General features: G+C 38.0%; 1 protein-coding gene across 1 annotated transcript in view; it reads right to left on the bottom strand.

The window, feature by feature from the left end:
* MORC1 (MORC family CW-type zinc finger 1) overlaps positions 1 to 15,066 on the bottom strand; it is a 171,955-nt gene that overhangs the window by 103,044 nt on the left and 53,845 nt on the right. Inside the window, exons 10-13 of the mRNA XM_027581731.2 lie at positions 8,448 to 8,527; positions 7,652 to 7,722; positions 5,476 to 5,540; positions 1,664 to 1,807 (exon numbers count right to left, since the gene is read on the bottom strand). Coding sequence (XP_027437532.2) covers positions 1,664 to 1,807; positions 5,476 to 5,540; positions 7,652 to 7,722; positions 8,448 to 8,527 — 360 coding nt within the window. The remainder of the gene's footprint in view (positions 1 to 1,663; positions 1,808 to 5,475; positions 5,541 to 7,651; positions 7,723 to 8,447; positions 8,528 to 15,066) is intronic.

The following is a 15,066-nucleotide window of genomic DNA, read 5'->3' as shown; positions in this document are numbered from 1 at the left end:
TTTTGGGAATGAGTATCCAGTTATCTAGCTCTCCCAACTTCCCTTGGCAAGGCACACAAACCAAGCCTTCCCATTGCGGAGCTGCTGCCTATGATGTTTTCCACTACTTTCCCCTTCCACACTGCCCTCCCTTCACTATTCATTCTGTAAGTCTACGTTTGGGCATCATTTCTTCCAGGAAGCCTGACTCAACTTCCCCCAGTTTGGCTGACTACCCCTCCCAATGCTCCTTCTGCACCTGATACTTGCCTATATATTCATCCATCTATCCATCCATCCATCCATCCATCCATCCATAGCACCTGGCCCTATTCCAGGAACTAGGGATGCAGTATTGAACAAGAAGGTCCCTGCTTATAAAGTTCCTCTTATATTGAAGGGTAACAGGCAGTAAGGGTGACCAGATCATTTCAGATGGTGTTAAGGGGTAGGAGGAAAATAAAGCAGGTGCTGTAACACGTGAAGAGTGGTAAGGTGGAGGGGCTGATGGTAGGGGCCAACTTGAATTAGACAGTCCAGGAAGATTTTCCTATGGAGGGAACTTTAGAGTTGGTGCCTAAGTAACACGCCAGGACCAGCAGTACAGAGATCTGAGGACAGAAGGTTCAAGGCAGAGGGAGGGCAGGCGCCAGGCACTAAGGCAGGAGCGAGCTTAGGATATGTGAGAAAAAGGAAGCTGCCGGTGTAAGGAGAAGGCTTGAGAAGGTGAGTAGGGCGGGGGCTGTCACGGGCCTGGCAGAGGCCAGATCACTGGAAGACCATGGTAACCAGTTCTATTCAACATGCAGTGGGGTTTTAAGCAAGAGAGTAAACGAATTTTTTTTTAAAGATCATTCTCACTGTTTCCACAGAATATAAAAAAATATGTATTTATATACTGTCCCTTTCCCTGGATTGTAAGTTTCTTAGCAGAGGGTGGCAGGTGTTCCCCAGCTTGTCTGCAGAGCCTAGTACACTGCCTGGCACATGATACTGCAACATGAGAGCCTGCAGAATGAACAAATGAATGAACTTCTAATTCCTCAAAAGTGAGAAATAAGATGAAAAATGTTCCCTTGAGCCATTCTACTAGTCACAATTATTGTGTTTGACCCCTAAGCCATTTTACTGGTCACAATTCCCTTGTCTGACTCTCTACATAATTGATGAAAGCAGCCCGTGGAGTTTCAGACCATCAGGAAAGCACCAGAATGTATTACTCTGGAAGCCAACTAGGCTGGAGAGTGTTAATAATACATGCTCATGAAGGTACGTGGCAAGAACTCACACGTGTTAAGGGTTGTACAAAATGTTAACAGGGTTGCTTTATAAGACTATGGATTTTTTTTCCTAAAATTTCTTTATTATGCTTGTATTATTTTTAAATTGGTAAAATATTAAGAACCTAACCTGAGTAGATGGTGCTAGAAACGGTAAAACATCAAGTTGCTCAGGAAATGTACTGAAAAAATTTCCCAAAGTATGCTTTTGCCTTAGGACAGGCATGCATCTCTGCCAATATTATAAATTAGGCAGATTAATGCCTGCATTTTGATGGGAAAGGTGACCAGAGGACAGGGCACCTGCTCCCATTATGATTAATCACTCATTTAACTCCACAGACAGAATCTTACTGCAGCCTCCCTCATGCTGCCTATGCCTCTGAAAACAAAAACATACTTACAAGGACTTCAGTTTCAACTGTGGGCCCACTTTCTCATGCATTTTGATCAGGCGGTTATTACTGTAAATGAACATCCCAGCTTGGCTTCGATTTTCTATGTTCACCCCAAAGAACAAGCACAGTGTCCTGGCTTTTTTTAATTCTCTGGCATTATATTTAGAAAAGTTAAAAAAAAAGTTTTTATTAAATAAGAATATACAATTTACAAACTGCCAATAATTAAAATGGGAAGGTAAACATCAAAGAAACTATATATAAAATACCCAGGTATTTTGTTACTGGGGTCATGTTAACAGGGTTGCATTTTGTTGGTCAACATGCAATGGGGTTTTAAGCGAGAGAGTAAACTAATTTTTTTTTTAAAGATCATTCTCACTGTTTCCACAGAATATAAAAAAATATGTATTTATATACTGTCCCTTTCCCTGGATTGTAAGTTTCTTAGCAGAGGGTATGTGTTCCCCAGCTTGTCTGCAGAGCCTAGTACACTGCCTGGCACATGATCCTGCAACACAAGAGCCTGCAGAATGAACAAATGAATGAACTTCTAATTCCTCAAAAGTGAGAAATAAGATGAAAAATGTTCCCTTGAGCCATTCTACTTGTCACAATTATTGTGTTTGACCCCTAAGCCATTTTACTGGTCACAATTCCCCATGCATTTTGTTACTATATATAAACTACCCAGGGGAAATGTTACGGGCTCTAATATGTATGTACACTGCAGCATTTTTGAAATATGATGATTTGACTCTTTTAAAATTTAGTTATTTTTAACACTGGATGTGATTTCTAACTTTCAGCATGTCCTCAAGCCTCTCAATATCCTATATAGATTAGAATGTGCCAAAAGATATTCTGTAGTTTTCTCTCCTTCTCCAAAATCAAAGGTAAATCAAAGTTAATAAGGCAAGTTTACAAGAGCAACAGACATGAGCTCCTGTTTTTCGGACTCTGTCCTGTTATCTTATGTTTTATGTAAGTTTTCTATTAAAAGTGGAAAAACAGAAATTGAGACACAGAAGAATATGATAGAAACAACCGTAGTAACAGGAGGCTGCTTGGAGCCATGAAAAGTGCCTGGATGTAAGAATCGGAAAGACAGGGCGCCTGAGTGGCTCAGTTGGTTAAGCGACTGCCTTTGGCTCAGGTCATGATCCTGGAGTCCCGGGATCAAGTCCCACATCGGGCTCCCTGCTCAGCGAGGGGTCTGCTTCTCCCTCTGACCCTCTTCCCTCTCATGCTCTCTATCTCTCATTCTCTCTCTCTCAAATAAATAAATAAAATCTTTAAAAAAAGAATCGGAAAGATGGAGCTGGCTTCAAATATAAGCTCATCTCTGTAATAACCGTGTAATAACTATGAATGAGTCACTTCAACTGTCTGTCTCATCTGAAAAATGCATACCTAGCCATTTTGGATGCTGTGAGGACTAAAAGAGAGAATGTTAAGTATAAACCTGGAACACAGTAGGTGCCTCATGAGCAATGTTATTTTCCTTTCCCTATCAAGAATGCTAATATAATTCTTCCCCTCTACACATTCTGTAGCTCTCCTCATTCCACAAAAACAGCCTTTTCTTTTCAAATTTACGATAACGTGCCATTATGACTGACATAACATGCTTACTGGACTGGTTAAATACATCTATCGTTAGTGGGCAAAGAAAAAGTCCTAATAGTTCTTCTATCTAGACAGGATATACAGAGTACATTAGACTTTAAAGGAAGTTATTGACTTGGATTAACATAGTATATATATTTTTTAATTTTATTTATTTTTGAGAGAAAGAGAATAACAGAGAGAGAGAATGAGAGGGGGAGAGGGGTGAGGGTCAGAAGGAGAAGCAGACTCCCCGCTGAGCAGGGAGCCCGATGCGGACTCGATCTCAGGACTCCGGGATCATGACCTGAGCCAAAGGCAGTTGCTTAACCAACTGAGCCACCCAGGTTCCCCAACATAGTATTTATTTTTTAAGCACATACATGTTGGGTCAAATAAATACAAATCACACTTTTTCCCACATATGTATACCAAATATTAAATCCTTACTCTTCAATAAAAAAGAATACTGACTATGTAAGGGACCCCAAAACAGGGTGTTGCAGGATATTACATAATCACTCTGCAATAGTAAGTGGCATACTGATTGTCTTTAATTTTTTTTTAAAAAAAGCATTTTGGGAGCACCCAGTTGGCGCCATTGGTTTAAGCGTCCAACTCTTGGTTTCAGTTCAGGTCATGATCTCAGCGTCGTGAGATCAAGCCTGGTGTTGGGCTCTGTGCTCAGTGGGGAGTCTGCTTGAGATTTTCTCTCTCCCTCATGCTTTCTGTGTGTGTGTGTGTGTGTGTGTGTGTGTGTGTGTGTGTGTGTGTGTGTTTCTCTCAGAATCAATAAATCTTTTAAAAAAAGCAATCATAAATTAAAAAGCATTTTGTTGTAAAAGCAAGTTCATACCAACTAACTGGCATTGTTATTAATTAAATGTAGATCAATCACCTTTCATGCATATCAATGTAACTACAAATAATTCACAAACCAGATTTTTCTTTCTGAAAACTTTAAAGCGGCCTTTGCTATGGAAACAGCCCAAGCATCCATCAATTGATGAATGGATAAAGATGGAGTGTGTGTGTGTATACATATATATATATACACACACACAATGGAATACGACTCAGCCACAAAAACAGTGAAATCTTGCCATTTGCAACAGCATGGATGGATCTAGAGGGTATAATGCTAAGTGATATAAGTCAGTCAGAGAAAGACAAATACCATATGATTTCACTCATAAGTGGAATTTAAGAAACAAATGAGCAAAGGGAAAAAAAGAGAGACAAACCAAGAAACAGACTTTTAACTACAGAGAACAAACTGATGGTTACCAGAGGGGAGGGGGTGGGGGATGGGGGAAATAGGTGATGGGGATTAAGGAGGGCACCTTCTGTGATGAGCACCGGTGATGTATGGAAGTGCTGAATCACTATATTGTACACCTGAAACTAATATAACATTGTATGTTAACTAACTGGAATTTAAATAAAAACTTTTAAAAAATAAAGAGGACTTTGCTTTTTAATAAAGATTTCTATGAGATTTATTTAGTATTTATTTTTATAAATGCATAGTTAACATTTCAAATTTCAGTTTTGAGGAAAGTTATGGTTATATAGCACTCCATAGTTCACAAAAGATAATTCTGTAAACTAGTAATACTTCCTTAAAAGTATGTTTCTCAAAGTTATCCCAGTTTTCAGAGTCTGACCTTACTTAGACAACACTGAATATTCTCAGTTTAACTTCTTTAATACCCGAGCCGGAGACCAAGTCAACTTTACAAATGGAAATAATGGTTCTGTAAGTTAGGCTTGCTATTTTTATTTTAACTATAGTGATATATTTATTTGAAACATTTTCAATTTTAAATTTTAAGCAGTACTAAAAGTGAAAAGAAATGAGGACCAACCCTCCAAAGGCTTGTATCTGCCAAAGGATACAGAGAAAGTAGTCAGCTGATCCTCTGGGCAGAGTTACTTCCTCAACTGGACACTGAGCTAATTTTTCACTCTGTATTCAGAAGTTTTAACATTATGTAAACACATGTATGCACGCAAATATATATTTTATAAATACTCTCATTGATTATGTGGTTGGGGGATTTTGACCATATTATGCTTCATATAATAACATGTCATAGGCTGAGAAAGAGACGTTATCACATTAACCACCAAATCTATCTCCTCAGAAATCAGAATTTGTTTTATCAAAGTGCAGAGGATTCTGGTGAATGGAAAATCTTACATCTTACCTCTGTTTCTCTTTAAGAATCTTATGCTTTGCTTCTACATCTTCCAAAGCTTTCTGTAATACGTCCTGGAGAAGTACATTTGGTTAGGAGAGAACATAATTCTATTAAATTAATGAAAGCTGAGCTGATATTTATTATCCTATTATCCAAATGTTTCACAAGGGTAATAGTGATAGGTCACATTGCCTAATGCAATTGTACCATGGTAGACACTCAATAAATACTTGATAAATGATTCAGTTCCAGTAGCTAAGAGCCACACCAAATCCTAGCCCATGGTTCTCTTTTTGCATATATTCCAATGTTCTCTCTCTGCCTTTTAGAAAAGAGCCATTGCTCCCTGTAAGATCACACTGGCTTTCACACAAATTACACAAAAGCTTAGCAAAGTCTGACTTTTGTCTGTGAGAACAACAAAAAATGCTAAATCACGTGATCAATCACTAAAGCTTCTTCAGGAAAAACAAAGTTGCTATTAAAAACTTCTGTCAATCACCATAAAAAAAGTTCTCCTTTATATCAAGTTCCAGATACCCCGAATACTCCCCAAGCTGTCCCTTTATAGGACAGCCCAACCCTAGGCGTTCTCCCTTTCAGAGTACCTCAATATCAATGCCCACCTCTCTTTCTTATCTTGTCTTTTAATTTGATCTACTGGCTCATTCACTGCCCTATCTCTAGTATGCTCTAACCAGGAGAAAAGAAATAAGGCATTGTTATTATTTCACAAATAACAACAGATTTTTAATGTGCTCCATCCACCTGATGTGAAAGTTGGGCATCTCATTTGGTGAGTATACCACTCACTGAACATTATTCTCACTGACTTTAAAGTAAAAGCAAACGGTAAAATGATTGTTATTTCACTTCATCACATGCAACCATTCAACTGCCTCGAGAATTTAAGAGGTTGGAAGCCAAGGTCATTCTGCTTTGCTCTCTTTGCTGAGCAACAAAGCAAGGTGGTCAAAGACTTCCCCACTCCTCCTGTCAATGCACTCAGAACACAGAGCAAAGAGGCAGTGAGAGGTAAGGCTAAGGCAAGAAGAAAGCAGGGTCCTGACCCATTAGAGTCTGTTTCTCTTGTCTCTCAAATACATAAAGCCAAGGAAATTGATTTCTTCGAGACAAAATTTAAAAAACTTAAGCCTTTCTTTAAAAGTCAATAACAGTAAGATAGGTCTATGTTTACCTTAAAATAAGAATTGAAAAGAAAAAAAGTTAGAGAATTTTGGGAAAGCCATAGGGTAACTTTGGGGCATTACCAGGTGCTACTCTTTGATTTCATTCCCTATTCATGATCTTTAGATATGAGGGAGCTCTGTATCAGACACAGCCCTTGTCCTTGAAAATTCAAGGGCAAACCACAGAAAGGATTCATATACTGAGTCTGCAGAAAAGAATGAAGGAAAGGTGAAGTGAGGTATTTTTTTCTCCCTACACCTTGGTATTCCTTTATATACAAGCAAATAAAAGGTTGCTTCATAATTCACCATGGTAGAAAGCTTTTACCACATTTTTGGTAAAAGCTGGCAAACTTACAATTCATGTCCTGCAGCAATATTCTTTTCCTTAGTTGCCATACATTGTAATTAATAATAATAGTTCTTTATAACCTATCTTACTCATGGGCGTATTGCAAGGATTACAGAAAATGTTTATGAACTGTGTGGAGCAACTCATAAGAAAAGAGCTTTGTAAGCTGGAAGTACTGTTATTAATATTCATAATTATAGCACATAATTCCTAGCACCAGAAAAAAGGATGGCTTATTAGTCTTCTCCTTGCTTTCCCCATTTATTCAGGTCTGTAAGGAGCAATAATTTGAAAAGATATTTTCAAGGAAACTTGATAGGCTAGTTTTCTCTGCTAGTTTTCATTATTTTCTCCTTTTCTCTTATTACTTTTCATTTTAAAGAAATAAGCTGCGGTACTCGTCCCCACTGTTCCAAATTCACCCCACGTTGCTTATCTTTGCTCTCAGACTCAGCCTTCTCTCACTGCTGACGCTTCTCTCCTTTCTCTGCACGCCTCTGTTCTGTTTACCTGGGTGAAAATCAGCTTAAGCTTCTGAGCTTGTCTGTGTTTATAAGTTTAGGAAGTAAATGGTAAGAGACAACTGTGTGCAGGAAAAAGCAAAGGACACTTTACCATTTAAGAAGACTATGTGTCATACCTTGGCAGAAGACAAAGAAGTCCTGTCAGGCCAGTTTACTGTGATTTGTGCCTCTTTCAACACGAGTTCAGCTGGAAGCAGAAGCAAGATAATTATAACACCAGGAAATTCCTACAATTTTAAGTGAGTGTTATATATATGTACGTACACACACACACACACACACACACACACACACACACACACCCCTTATGGCTGTGACCAGTGAGAATGGCTTATAGACAATAATCCCAGAAAATCCTATATTCCTTCCATAGCTCTCACACCTGCCAGGTGGAGGCAGCCACACTGGGTTTCCTCTTAGACATTACAGTTGACAGGGCATAACTTTATACATACAAATTAAAGAGTTATGACTGAATGTTTGGCTGACTGAAAATTCTCTAAAATCCATGAAATATAGATTAAAGTTATTCCTTGCTCCTGGACCACTGGGAAAGCATGGCTTTGTCCTCATTGTGACCAAGGCGGGGGGGTGGGGGAGGGAGTAGTGAATGTGTAGAACATTCCTTCTTAAAGTACATGTAATGCTAGTCTCTAAAATGATCTAACTCAGCACCATGCCAACCAGAATTTCTTATATCAATATACATCAATCTCGTTCCAAGTGTGTACTTGGAATAATAGTAAATAATAAGATATAGCAATATATATTATAATAATAAATAACACCATAATTAAACAAAGCTAGAGATAGAAAAATGTGTTATGAAGTTCCTGAGAGGCAGAAATTTGATTAACTGTGGTCATTCCTACAATGCTAGAACAGTACATATCTCAGAATAAGTGCACATACCAATCTTGACTGCTTCTTCTGCCTTTTTAACTTCATTTTTAAATGCTCCTTTAAAAGAAGATGTGACATATAGATACTTTCTGAAAAGAAAAAAGAACATAATCAAGTCAGATTATCATTTTTAAGTACATAATACTTAGAGAATATTCTTCAGGAAGAATATATACTCAGATATATATAATTATTAAGAAAGATTCATAGAATAAGTTGCATCCAACTGATAAACCAGCAAATTTTATACCTAGGAAGAAATTCCTTGCCTTTTAATACTTGGCAATTTTGCTTTAGTAAGGGAACTTCAGGAGAGAGACAACAAAATTTCTGCCCATACAAATGTTCATTTATACATATAAAATAGGATAATTTTCTTAAAAAGAAAAATTTCTATGTAACAGATCCATTATCAAAGCTTCTAGTTAATATATATAACCCTCTTACTCAGGTCATAGACACTGGATAAACCAGTTCTCCCAGTCCCAAACAGCTATCTTTAACTAAAATGTTCAGAAACACACATTACCATTGTAAACTACCAAAACATATTTTCTACTTTATTGCTCAAGAAGCTTGTTTTCAAAGCCTGTTGCTTCAGTGAGAGCAATGGTACTCTAGAACAATCAAGGAAAAGGAATAAACAAATAAATACATTAAAAACAATTATATGTATACCTTATCTGTATACCTCATTCTGTAACTTTTGCCTTTTACCCCTATAGACCCTGGAGCTCACCATTCTCTGATACGTTCCGTGTTTAGAAAGGTTCAGCCAGAGATGGAGAGAGACCTGCAGATCATCCCTGGAAGCCAAAATGTCTTCAGACATCTAAAAAGAGGCATTTGCTCAGGCAGAGGGAGAGTCTAAATCTATATGCCCCTGGGGCACCTGGGTGGTTCAGTTGGTTAAGCATCTGACTCTTGATCTGGGCTCAGGTCATGATCTCAGGGTCTTGGGATCAAGCCCTGCATCAGGCTCACTGCTCAGTGGGAAGCCTGCTTCTCCTCTCCCTTTGCCCCTCCACCTGCTCTTGCACGTGCTCTCTTTCTCTCTCAAATAAAATCTTAAAAAAAAAAAAAAAAAGAAAGAAGTAGAAAGATAAATTCCTTTTCTTAAGTCTCTGAAGGATTTGTTGAAGTTTGTCCAGTTACCTACATGAAAAGGCTTAAATGTTAAAAAAATAAATGTCATCCTATATTCATCTACTTAGGTGGTTTAATGAACAGTTCAAGTTATAATAACTAGTCTCTTTATGACTAACTTTAATGTTCATTTCTGATGAAATTATGGTTAACCACAAGAAAGGAACACCCACAAAATCTACGGTAAAGTAATTCTCAGTTTTTTCCCTTAATTTTCTTCTAAAATGAACATTATTCATTTAAGTCATAACCAAGGTATATTCCAAATCAGTCTCTATTACACTTAGAAAACAGCAAAACCTAGGTTTTGAAGTAAAAAATTATTGGTCTCTATCTACTGGAATTACCATTTTTTTAAATCACATATTAATCACATAATTAATCTGGTATGAATCACTCATTTTAAATCATTTTTTAAATAAAGTGAAATTAAGGAGAAACTTTGAACAATGAAGTGATCCTTTAAAAATGTTATAAACTATTCAAGCATTTTATAGACTCTGTGTTTATAGCCCTAGAAAGTAAAAGTGTCACAGAAGGTACCAACTACGCATTAGTGCTTAATTTTAAACAGCAAACACCAACACAACATGTGCTTCCTTCGTAGTCTGCGTCACTGAGGCAAACTGGTCCCAGATGATCCAGAACATCTCAAATGATCTGTATACTTTCACAATTTAAACTTTACAATTGTTCATAACAATTCTAAAAAATTAACAAAGAAATATGTGTACTTGTGGAAATTCAGTGTAATGAATATGCCCATCCTCATAAGAGAAGAATTTTTGGTCAATCCGCATCCATAATCAGGAGTCTACCTCAGCTGAACACTTCTAATTTTTCCTACTGGTGGACTCTTGCCTTTAAAATAAAAATGCCTTTAAAAGCCAGAGCAATGCATGCCCTGGGGGACGAGGGAGAAAATCCATCCAGCTGTCTACTCCTCCTTCCTTGCTGCTGAGGGCAGGGGAAGGGCCTCTGGGCCTCCAGTTCCTCAGGGGTTAGAACCCTTTCCAAACCCATCTCCCAAACTTCACCTTTACTCGACACTTCTGCCCCCGATGCTCAGCTGCAGTCTTCACCCCCATATTATTTCTGCCTTCTCTCTAAACCACCACGTTCTGCCACATTTTAGGCCTTCACTCTCCCTCACCTATTTCACCTTCTACCTCCCTGTTTCCTTCCATCAGTGAAGTTGCATTCAAATATTTGATGTTCACTTTCTACATAAAACAATTTATTGAAGACTTTCTTCTGAAGAAGCTGAAAAAACATAAGGTCAATGAAAATATTGAGGGAAATGAAAACTAAAACAATATAAATGTTTTGCTCCTTAGAGTGGTAAAAATGAAAAAAAGAAAATATTGTTAATAACAAGTGTAGATTTGGAACCAGACAAAAGGGCACTTGGTGTAAGAATCTTGGGTCAACAAAACCAAAAGACGACCGACAGAATGGGAGAAGATATTTGCAAATGACATATCAGATAAAGGGCTAGTATCCAAAATCTATAAAGAACTTACCAAACTCAAAACCCAAAGAACAACTAATCCAATCAAGAAATGGGCAGAAGACAGGAACAGACATTTTTCCAAAGAAGACATCCAAAGGGCCAACAGACACATGAAAAAGTGCTCAACATCGCTCGGCATCAGGGAAATCCAAATCAAAATCTCAATGAGATACCACCTTACACCAGTCAGAATGGCTAAAATTAACAAGTTAGGAAACGACAGATGCTGGCAAGGATGCAGAGAAAGGGGAACCCTCCTACACTGTTGGTGGGAATGCAAGCTGGTGCAGCCACTCTGGAAAACAGTATGGAGGTTCCTCAAAAAGTTGAAAATAGAGCTACCCTATGACCCAGCAACTGCACTACAGGGTATTTACCCCAAAGATACAAATGTAGTGATCCGAAGGGGTACATGCACCCCGATGTTTGTAACAGCAATGTCCACAATAGCTAAACTATGGAAAGAGCCAAGATGTCCATCAACAGATGAATGGACAAAGAAGATGTGGTGTGTATATATATATATGTATATGTATATACATATATGTGGTGTGTATATATACATATGTACATACATATATATATATGTATGTATATACACACACACACTGAATATTATGCAGCCATCAAAGAAATGAAATCTTGCCATTTGCAACGACATGGATGGAACTAGAGGGTATTATGCTAAGCGAAATAAGTCAACCGGAGAAAGACATGTATCATATGACCTCACTGATTTGAGGAATTCTTAATCTCAGGAAACAAACTGAGGGTTGCTGGAGTGGTGGGGGGTGGGAGGGATGGGTTGGCTGGGTGATAGACATTGGGGAGGGTATGTGCTATGGTGAGCGCTGTGAATTGTGTAAGACTGGTGAATCACAGACCTGTACCTCTGAAACAAATAATACATTATATGTTAAAAAAAAAAAAGAAGATAGTAGGAAGGGAAAAATGAAGGGGGGGAATTGGAGGGGGAGACGAACCATGACAGACTATGGACTCTGAGAAACAAACTGAGGGTTCTAGAGGGGAGGGGGTGGAGGGATGGGTTAGCCTGGTGATGGGTATTAAAGAGGGCACGTACTGAATAGAGCACTGGGTGTTGTACGCAAACAATGAATCATGCAACATTACATCAAAAACTAATAATGTATGATGATTAACATAACATAATAAAATAAAATTTTAAAAAAGCATAAATTGGGTCTTCTTTTTGGAGGGCAAATTAATGGTGCACCCATCAAAATTAATGGTGTACCTATCTTCTAACTCAGAAATTTACTTTTGTAGTCTGTTCCATAGAAATAACGGCATATTAGCATAAATATACATCTGACCAATGATGCCCAAGCATGTCCAGTTTAGCGCTGTAACAATAAAAACTCTAAAAATCTTAAATACATACAGTAAAGCTAAATAAGCCATAGAGTACTATATAATACATTTAAATAATGACAGAGAAAGGTCTCCAAGAGATAATTTTTAAGTGAAAAGAGCAAGCTGCATATGAATTTTATGTTTTAAAAAAGAATTCTATGTATAAATGTGTTTGTGCACACACACACGTATGTATGTAAATGTGTGTAAGACAATCTGGAAGAGTAGTTATTAAACTTCTAGCAGAGGTTCCCATTTGGGGAGATTATGGATTGCTAGAGCACAGAGTGAATGAAAACTGGTAAAGGGGGATTTTAGTTATTTGATTTTTTTTCCCCAATAATCTAACTGTATTTGAATTTTTATTAATTTCACACTTTTAAGAGCAAAATAGTACTCCTCCCCCTCAAGAGAAATAAAAATATGAAAACACAGAGTAATTTTTAAGGTTTTATGTTGCAGATGTATAGAGTATAGCATAATAAAGCATTTTGAGTGACTATTTCAATCATAACCACCAGCATAAATTAGAACTTTTATTGGCATTAATATTCACATGTACAAAATTTGTGAAAGACATTTTGGCTAATACAAAATATAGCATTTTAAGTTTCTGAGTTGGTAAAACAGACTACAAGTAAAGAAAACTACAGTTCCTAACTTTTATAAAATGCAGAAAATATTAGTCCATGGTTAACTATGTTGCAGTATTCATGATCATATTTACTCCCTTTTTAAAAATTATGTGAGTTTATCTGGTTTAGTCATACTATAAAATAGTTATAGTCCTTAATTATTCATCAAAACATGTAATGAGGCATGATCAAACATTTTCTGGCCAGTATAATGTTGATAGCTAGACCTGGATGTCAAATGGACCACTCAAACTCAGTACGTCCACAACGGGTAGACAGAACCCCATTCACCATCACTGTCCCCCCTACCCAGCATCTTCCCTATCATTCCTAAGATTCTGCTCAGGCAAAAAACTTAGAAGTCATCCATGACTCCTCCTTTCCTCTCCAGTCCACATCCAAGCCATCAGCAATTCTTGCTAGCTCTGTCTTTACAGCACATCTATAATCTGAACACTCACTCCTCATGACTCCACCACTACCACTCCAGGTTAGGCCACAGTCATTTCTTACCTGGAATACAGGAATGGTAGCCTACGTCAACTCCCTTCCTCCTTTCTTCTCCCATAAAATCAGTTCTCCACTCAGCAGCCAGAATAACCTTTTTTTAAAACATAGATCAAGTAATGCTGCTTTTTCTCAAAACTCTTGACATTCTCAATGCAACCACTCCTTGCCATGCTGCTCAAGGCCCTACAGGATCTGCCCCCATCTACCTCTTCTCTTCCCCATCACCATGCTCTAGCTATACACACCTTCTTAGCCTACCTTTACACTTAACTCTCCTCTCTTCCTGGACACATCTTCCCATAAAGTTCTTGCATGACTCACCATGGTATCCACCCTCCAAGACGACCTTTAAGCATTTACCCCCCAGGATTCATGCCTTTGTGTAGTGCCCTCCCACGCTGAATCCAGGCTGGCCAGTGTGACCAAAAGAACATGGTAGAAGTGATGGTATGTGACTTTTGAAGCTAGGTTCTAAAAGATGGCAGTTTCTACTTTGTTCTCTTGAATTACTCACTCTGGTAGTAGCCTGTCCCTTTGCCATAAAAACACTCAGGAAGCTCTGTGCAGTGGCCCATTTAAAGAGGAACCAACCTGCCAGCCATGTGAGTCAGCCACCTTGGAAGCGTATCCTCTAGTTGCCCTCAAGCCTTCAGGAACCCCAGCCAAAATGTCTCAGCAACTTCATGAGGGATCCCAAGATTAAAGCACCCAACAGAACCACTCTCCAATTACTGACCTATAGAAACCGAGGAATAACTAATGGTTACTTTTATTTATAAGCCACTAAATTGAGGGGTGATATGTTACACAAGGGTAGATAACACATCCACTCTCTCAGTTTAATGAGCTCTCTGCTCAAAGGTTACTTACTTAGAACTAACCCCTTTCCTTGATTTCCCATCTAGAACAGTTATCCGACACCTCCCCTCTTAGCTCTTTATTTCCTCACCTACATTGTTTCTTTTCGTAGAACTTAGAATTGCCCATTATTTTATTCATTTTTTATTTATTGTTTGCCTATTGTTTTTTCTCCACTAGAATGTAAGCTTTATGAGGACAGGAATTTTCTGTCGTTGCTTGTGCTGAATCCCAAATGCCTACGACATTGCCTCGCATAGGGTTGTCATTCCATCCACCTGTCATTATTCATTTGTATAGCAACAACTAATGTTGAATGTTTATTTGCAAATATGTCAAAAACTGCACTGAGTATTTTCATGTTTAAAACAAAACCCATTTTTATTTCAATCCTCACCACAACCCTAAGTGGCAGAGGAATTCCCAGTGCACAGTGGGGAAGAGCCAGGCTTAAGCCATTGCCAAAAGTCCACAACTAGTAAATGAAAAAATCAAAACTCACATCCACGTTTGGCTGATCCAAATTTTGTTTGCAACTACTACCATATACCAAACATTAAATAATTAAGATTATACAAATTCATGAAGG

The sequence above is a fragment of the Zalophus californianus genome, chromosome 1 (genome assembly GCF_009762305.2).
Source record: "Zalophus californianus isolate mZalCal1 chromosome 1, mZalCal1.pri.v2, whole genome shotgun sequence".
Classification (NCBI taxonomy): Eukaryota; Metazoa; Chordata; class Mammalia; order Carnivora; family Otariidae; genus Zalophus; species Zalophus californianus.
The sequence above is the reverse complement of the archived record's forward strand: the minus strand, read 5'-3'. Positions and strand labels throughout refer to the sequence as shown.